At 40.1% G+C, this 8,444-nt stretch overlaps 1 protein-coding gene across 1 annotated transcript; it reads left to right on the top strand.

Moving 5' to 3' along the window:
- The first annotated feature begins 211 nt into the window (after positions 1 to 211).
- On the top strand, positions 212 to 5,836 carry LOC106746382 (ATP-dependent RNA helicase DHX36). The gene is made up of 14 exons (XM_014622951.1): positions 212 to 455; positions 823 to 1,371; positions 1,554 to 1,743; positions 1,829 to 2,003; positions 2,092 to 2,240; positions 2,417 to 2,549; positions 2,680 to 2,875; positions 2,955 to 3,219; positions 3,339 to 3,631; positions 3,706 to 4,132; positions 4,558 to 4,766; positions 4,842 to 4,924; positions 5,068 to 5,159; positions 5,251 to 5,836. The coding sequence occupies exons 1-14, from the start codon at positions 395 to 397 to the stop codon at positions 5,351 to 5,353; spliced, it is 2,925 nt and encodes a 974-aa protein (XP_014478437.1). The 5' UTR covers positions 212 to 394; the 3' UTR covers positions 5,354 to 5,836.
- The last annotated feature ends 2,608 nt before the right edge of the window (positions 5,837 to 8,444 follow it).

Below are 8,444 nucleotides of genomic sequence, written 5' to 3'. Positions count from 1 at the left end.
GCCCACTGAGTACTCGGCACAGAGAATAAGAAAGACTCTTTTATTTCGTAGAGAAACACTAGAAGGATGCAGCTCTAACGGCGGGCTAATCTCCACTGTTCTTCTGCCGTACAGCGACAAAAGACTAGCCGTGCAGTGACAAAAGACTAGCTCGCCGGCGTGTGGTGGGGGGCGAGCTCGTATGCAAGCGAGATAGAGTATGGCCGCCACACTTTCAGTATCACTGTAGCTAAAAAGAACAAACTGATGAAAGCAAGCTAATGTTGTGCGTTAAACTTCTTGAAAAGAAGGTAGTCAAATATAGCAGTGCGTGGAACACAAGTATAAATGATTCGAATTGAATTGTTAAAAAATTTTACTTAAAGAATTGAAAAATCCTTCGTATTTTGTAAGAATGTGGCATCGACAGTATCTTTCTAGAGGGAGGTCCGCCGGTCAACGAGCTATTAGGGAAGGTAAAATATATTTCTTACCGCGAATATCTACTGCACCAATGTTGATGTCTTTTACTTGTTTACAAATTTCTAACGATTCTCAAGCATACACAATAAGTTGATCGGTGTAGATGGTTTCAACTGGATATTTTATACATCATGTACAAATATCATTTTATTAATTATATATTTTACCTTATATATAAAATTGTTGCAATGTTACATTTATTTCATAACTCAATTTTTTTCAATTTTAACTTTTATGTATTTATATATTTCTATATATTTTGCCTTGAATTGATTCAACTTTTTAATACCTGTCATTGTTCTTGTCTTTTTTAAGTCAGTATATATATAGTTAAACATATATGTATTATATATTTTATAGAAGAACGCACGCAATCATCTTATTCTGGACAAGAAAGGACTCCAATACGTGGCAAAAAACGTGGACATCCTCCTGGACTCAGAGGAAAAGAAATAGGACTGTATTATAGAGATAGAAATAGGGAGAAAGCAAAACATGCAAATGAAAATAGCCCAGTTCTCAAGTTATCCTCTTATTTGAGTGACAGAATTAAAACCATTTTAAATATTTCAAAACTTTCCTGTGAATCTCCCTCAGATGCCGATGAAAAGCCGGAGTCTCAAAACAATTATCGTCACATCTCTGATTCTCAATTCAAGAGGAAATTTTTAGAAATCGTAAATGGTAATATTCAGTCCAATATCGCCATGGCTTTGAATATGGAATCCAAATTGCAGAGGACTTGCTACTTAGATAAAGCATTACAAGCCGAATATGATGATAAGCAAGATCAAACTGAGTATAAAAACATGTTGAAATTTCGATCGAAGTTACCAGCTTACCAGAAAAGATCGGAAATATTACAGTTAATTCAAGATAATCAAGTTGTTGTTATTAGTGGAGAAACTGGTAAGTCGCGAAAGAAGTATTTGTTGATAGTGATAGGAGAGAAAATATTTCTGAAGTTTATTATATCGTACGATTGTAGACTACATGATCTTAATGAGTTTTACTTGACAATTGCTTGAATTTCTCGGCCTGATTGATAAATGCATTGAATGCAATGATTATTCTGTGAAAAATAATTTTAGGATGTGGTAAAACAACACAGGTTGCACAGTTTATACTGGACGATCAGTTAAAAGCTGGAAATGGTAGCGTTACTCGAATAGTTTGCACACAACCTAGGAGGATTTCTGCTATTTCTGTTGCTGAACGTGTCGCCGCGGAAAGAGCAGAGAGACTTGGGAAATCCGTCGGCTATCAGATACGACTTGAAAAGTATAGTATTAGAAAAAAATTTTCATATTGTGTATTATTTTTAAAATAATTAACACGATTTCCAACTCATCGGTTTCTCTCATAGAGTCGCAGCGCGAGAGCAAGGCAGCATATTATTTTGCACCACCGGTGTATTATTACAATTCATGAAAACCGATCCAGCGTTGAGAAATTTTTCTCACGTGATATTGGACGAGATTCATGAACGTTCCACGGAAAGTGATTTCGTCATCACATTATTGAAACAAGTTATCCCGAAAGTAAGTCTCTCAGTGTCCTTGCGTCATTAATGTGCAACTTAAACTTTCCCCCGGAAGTCTTAGAAATGAGAGAAATTTGTTTCTTCAGAGATCAGACTTGAAACTTCTCCTGATGAGCGCGACATTGAATTCTGAAAGATTTTCAACATATTATAATAGATGTCCAATGATACACATACCAGGATTCACTTATCCAGTAGAAGAATTTTATTTAGAAGATATTTTATCGTTCATTGAGTAGGTATTGATACAGTATTATCGAAATTGATACGTTTAACAATTATTTCTGGTAATTTCTTATATAATAAATTTTCTAATATATTTCGAAACATACACACGTGTATGTGTGCATACATACATATATGTGTATGTTTATATATTTAAATCATATCTAATACATTTTTTTTCTATAGCTTTAAATTTAAAGAGCCAAAACCAGAACCTGTAGGTTATAAGAGACATTTGAAAAGATATAAAGAATTGCAAAATAAAAAGGATGAATTTATGGATATGATACAGCCTTACACCAGGCAACTTATAACTGAGGTAAATATGAAGTAAAACAAAGATATTCGTATATGTACGAGTGATTATATTTTCAAGAGAGATTACACTAGTTTCTACGATAACATTGGTTGTGTTAATTTCTGTATTAATGTATTTTATAATCACATAGAAAAAATACTCAAGACAAGTTATTGATCAAATACGGAATTCGAGTAGTGAGGAACTTTCGTTGGAACTTATAGAAAGATTAGTTCGACACATCTGTTATACAAAAGGTCCGGGAGCTATTCTTATTTTTCTACCTGGTATGATGGATATAATAACGTTAAATAGAATGATGGTAGGATCCAGGCACTATCCCGATCGTGAGTTCTTCATATCGTGATTAGCAAATTACACACAGTACACAATAGTAGCAATAGATGAATTTTCTATTCTCGACAGGCAACTACATCATCTATCCGCTTCACTCGCGCATGCCAACGGTCGATCAGAAACTTATATTTCAAGAACCGCCTAATGGCATTCGTAAAATAATTATTGCCACGTCGATCGCCGAGACGTCGATAACCATAGAGGACGTGGTGTACGTGATCGATTGCGGGAAAATGAAACTCGGCAGATTCGACGTGGATAAAAATATTCAGACCTTAGAACCCGAGTGGGTGTCTTTAGCTAATGCCAAACAAAGGCGCGGCAGGGCGGGCAGGTATGCTATTATACCTCGCATTTTCTGTCACGGTTTCGAACCGATTCCCGCGAGAATGATGCCTTTCATCGAATTTTCCCATTTCGACTTGATTGACACCACGTTCGCACGCTTTGCAGGGTTAAGAGCGGGGAGTGTTATCATATGTATACGAGAGCGCGGGAAATGTTGCTCGATCATTATCCACTGCCGGAAATGTTGAGAACTCGTTTGGAAGAGGTAATCTTGCAAATAAAAATCCTGCAGTTAGGAAAAGCCAAAGAGTTCCTAGCTGACGTTATGGATCCGCCGGATCTGAAAGCTATTGATCTGTCTCTCGAATTGCTCAGGACGCTCAATGCCCTCGACCAATACGAGCATTTGACACCTTTGGGTTATCACTTAGCGCATCTGCCGCTTGATCCTCGAACAGGTAATTCCACTTCATCTCCTCGCAAGGTCGCAAGTTCGCGATTAACGATTCGATCGATTGCCTGTCTGATTTAGGAAAGATGATTCTCTGGGCGGCGCTGTTTTCCTGCGCCGAGCCGATATTCGCCATCGCGGCCAGTCTCACGTTTAAAGACGCTTTCTACTGTCCAATGGGAAAAGAGGAGGAAGCCAATATGAAGAAATTGGAGCTTAGCATGGAGCAATATAGCGACCACATGGCGCTCGCCGAAGCTCTACGGAGATTCGAGCTGGCGTACCAGCGAGGAGACGCCGGTCGATTTTGCCGGGAGTACTTTCTCTCTTACAATACTTTGAAGCTCCTCTCCGAGATGAAAACCGACTTCGCCCGATACTTGTACGAGATGAAGTTTCTGGACAGTAAAAATCCGAACGATATGAACGCTAACAGAAATTCGAATAACATGGCCTTGATAAAGGCCATCGTCTGCGCCGGATTGTATCCTAATATCGCCGTCGTCAGGTATGGTGAACCGCTGGAAGCACGATTTGAATTCACTTTACTCCATCACGGGAAAAATATCATTTAGGGGGACAGCAAGTTTTATGTCGTCGTAACTAATAAATAAACACACAGGGTGTTTTTATATGAAGTTTTCTTCATAAAAGTCACCTCATCAACTCTTAAAATACAATACACTCAAACACCATAATCAACTCTTAAAATACCAGACAATATTTACGAGACACTATATATTTATTTTTTTTATTACAATAGCATAAAACATTTGCTGTTCCTCAAAAGTACTTTTCGCCGCGATACCGATCACAAGCGCGTCCATCGAGATTGTTTTCCGACTCGGAAGATATTAGCTCGGGCTTGGATACGCCAGTGGTCGGTGTGTCTCTACCAGACCGAATTGTACTTTTTTTTATTTATTTATTTAGACGAGCTACGAAACAGGGAGTTATCGGCTGGACGCCGGAGGACGGCACTGTACGTACGCATCCGTCGAGCGTAAACAACAGGAACGCCAATTTTCCCAGCCGTTATTTCACGTATTTCACGAAGCAACGCTCCACCGCCATATTCTTGCACGACACCACGTGCGTGAGCATACCGATTTTGTTGTTCGCCAGGCCGAATATGTTGATAAGTACGTCTCATTGATAAAAGTTAATTCTGCCCCGCGCATCGCGCACGCTTAACGACATCCTGTTTTATATTTCAGAACGAGAAAAGGGGAAGTGCATGATAAGTTTCATCTTTTCCGATAATATTGCTTGCGAACCAGATACGGCGGAAGTGATACAGGTATGAGGACCGACACACTCATTGTCGACACATTCCTATGAGGAAGCAAATTGTGTTTCCAAGTGATAGATCTTTAGAGATCTAATACGTGCGATATCTGATATATATGACAATAACGTATTTCTGATGTCTGAAACGCGTAGGATCTTCACGAAGCTCTGAATACTTTACTGGAGTACAAGGTGATGCATCCGGCAACGGTGTCCTGGTCGTCGGCCGAAGGACAATTGCTCAAGTGAGTGCGCGTATCTCTTACACGATTTAAAAACGTGCCGTCTACTTTTGCGCGAGCACGCGATAAATTCACACTGTATCTGTCGTTACAGAGCGATCATTGAGCTGGTGTCCCAAAAGGACGAAGAGATAGGCTTTGGCGATGATACGGCTAGCAAAAGCTTTGATAATTACGATGAGCCCGATACCCATTGACAATAGCTCTGGTTAATGTTATGTTGTGATCGAAAACTGTCGATTAATTTATTTCTTATATCTTATGAATTATGACTTCATTTTTCTTTTTGCATTCATTGTATTATATCAATTGTCGTTTAGGGAGTTGCGCGATTTTCTCGTGATTTTCTGCCCGGAGGTGTATAAAATAATGCACGAATCGTTAAAAAATTCACATCAGCCTAACAACACCTCTCCCCACCGGTGTTAAATCTTCGCGGCATACGCTTGTTCGTTATTATCGAGTAAACGTACTGTTTAACATATAATGAAAAAAAGTAACTCCAATATAAATGCCGGGCGTAAATACACGCAATGTCACAAGATAATGACGTGTTAACGTTAAAATACTTATTTATGTGTACATGTGTCGCAATCCACTGTAGAACACTATTGCCTCGTGATACATTTAGAGTAACCGTTGAACTGAGTACAAATAAAATACAGTTCTCTTTCTATACATACATAGATTCATGATTTATGCAAAAATTGCGGTATGTCGGATCATGAAATCGAACAGTTAACATTTAACAATTATGATAAGCAGCTACGTGATCATTGTTTATCTCAAGTAGTCGAAAATATTATTAATTGTCCAATAAGCAAGAAATCATCATAACACAACGTTATTACAATAATATTTTATGACATGTAACGTTTTCAAACATATAGTTCTTAATGTTGTATACAACGTCATTGTTAACAATATTTGACCCAGACATTAAAAATAGTATTTCTACGGTATAATTTTAATATTTAAGAATATTATATTATCAAGTAACAGTTTAAAAAACATTTTATAAGATATGTCGAAATGCCTGTAAAATCCGCACGTCATTGTTTGAAAAGATTGATTTGGTGTTTCTTGCTTACTGGCTGCACATTTTTCTAAAGTAATCTAAAATTTTAATAACAAACAGCAGCAGCTTCTGCTGCTATCGCTACTGCCGCTGATCTTCCATTGTTTGTTTATTTGGATACGTAAAGCGACTTAGATTTAGACTGGATTCAACGAGGATCGTTTAGTAGGGGAGAAGCTGACAACAATGTAAAACGACGTACATACGATTCTCCATTGCGCCGTTGTGCAACGGGACGCGAACTTTTGACCCTCCCATACTTCACGCGATCGTCAATAAAATACTATATCCAGTCTCTCTCTCTCTCACTCTCACTCTGCTTTGTGCCCGCTTTGTCATTCATGAACGTGAAACGCCGCGTACCGCCGTTTCTCGCTGGTGCTCAGCGAAAGAACTAGCAATGCGTATACATCACACACACACACACGTTTACTTTCCGCTCTATCGCACGCGCGATAATCTCCACCGGTAATTAGTATCTCAGGCACAATGTGCGCTTTTAATGGTCGCAGCGTTGATATAGCTGCATTGTATTTCTCTTCTGCTTGATCCTCCTCGATTTACAACTCGGATATTTTCAATCGCCGCTCGCGATAATCCAAGGAAATTTCGGTGAGGAAATATCCACATGTTTTCAATTTCTAACGAGTTTCCTTTTGACAGTGCCTGGTGTATAAGACGTCAATATACAAAGTGTTAGAAGATAGATCGACAAACTTTGAAGGTAAATAGAGGACTTCTGAATAAACATTTTTTTGCTAATATTACTTTTCCCCACGACGTTTTAATATTGGGAAAAATAAAACGTTTTAATATTGGGAAAACTTAATTACATTTTAATCTTGAACAAGAAAACGGAATAAATATGTAAAATTTATTGCTAACATAGTAACGATACATAGTTACGAGAAATTCCTATTTTATATCAGTATTAAAGCAAAGTGTCGTAGAGAAAATTAATATTGACAAAAAAAACGTTTATTTCGAAGTTCTCTGTATCCCTTCCAAATCGTCGGTCTAATTTTTCAACGTCCTGTAAATTTCTCAAACCGTCCTTTTTTTTTTCTAAAAACAAAACAAGCGTTTCTAGCGCTTTGGATTTTGGCGCCCTTTACACCTCCTCTAAGAACCCGATTAAAAAACACCGCACACACACAAGAAACGCTTCTAGCACGCGTGTCTCGAAACCGTGCGTTTTCTCTCTCGCGTGTGCGATGCGCGCCACTTCTGCGGATATTTTTTCCCTCCTTTCGGCGCTCGGCCGTAAGATTTTTCCTGCAAATTCCGCGATATCGAGAGAAAGAGAGAGAGAGATCGTGTTCGGTCAGTAAAAACGAGCCTGAGGTCTGGCACGAGCTGATAGCCGCGCGACGCGCGAGAGTGGTAAAAGAGAAGTGAGAGAAAGAGCGGCGGCGCGGGAGGGAGTAGGGTCGACGGAGGGAGGAGACTCGCGGATACGTTCAGGCCGATACATGAGTACGGCGCGTAGCGACCGATTCAGTCTACATCCGACCGCCGCGCCGCGAACGTTGTCGTGTGGTCGAGCGCGAGCACGGGATCGAAAAAAAGAAACGAAAACGTAAAGGAACGATATATATATCGGTGAACACGGCCCGGTGTGTACATGTATACATGTATGTATACATAATACATATATTTACGTACGATTTCTGCGCGACCGGTCGGCGACGTGAATCGCGATCTTATCGGACTCGTTAACGGGGGCGCCTCGAGAGAAGCGAGGATGTGAGAGATACGGAGAGCGGAGAAGTTACCAGAGTCAGGGTGTCCGGGAGAAGAGTGGCTACGCCGACGACGGATCGGGAGATGCGCGAGAGGTCGATCTTCGTGGCCGAGAAGCCGAAGAGGGACACCGGTGATATCAGAGAGCTCGCCGGCTATGAGCACCGTCACGAGAATCGGAACTAGAAGGTAAAAATCTTAGCGAACGATCGAACGACGTGAACTTGACGCGGTCGGTTCGCGTCGAGAGAGAATATCGTGGCGTGTAACGTCGGAAGTAACGCGAGCTAATTTGCGAGAAAATGGGAAAGCAGAGGGGCGGTATCGAGCGACGGAACCGTGAGAATAATTAATAGAGAGTAATCTGTGCAAGAAGGAAGGAAGGAAGGAAAAGCGGCGGCGATAAACTCAGCGAATTCGCAAGTGGAACGCGCGACGTCGGTTTGCGCGTCGGTTGGGTGGCCGTT

Source organism: Dinoponera quadriceps, unplaced genomic scaffold, assembly GCF_001313825.1.
Source record: "Dinoponera quadriceps isolate SergipeBrazil2010 unplaced genomic scaffold, ASM131382v1 scaffold566, whole genome shotgun sequence".
In the NCBI taxonomy this organism is placed as follows: domain Eukaryota; kingdom Metazoa; phylum Arthropoda; class Insecta; order Hymenoptera; family Formicidae; genus Dinoponera; species Dinoponera quadriceps.
The sequence above is the reverse complement of the archived record's forward strand: the minus strand, read 5'-3'. Positions and strand labels throughout refer to the sequence as shown.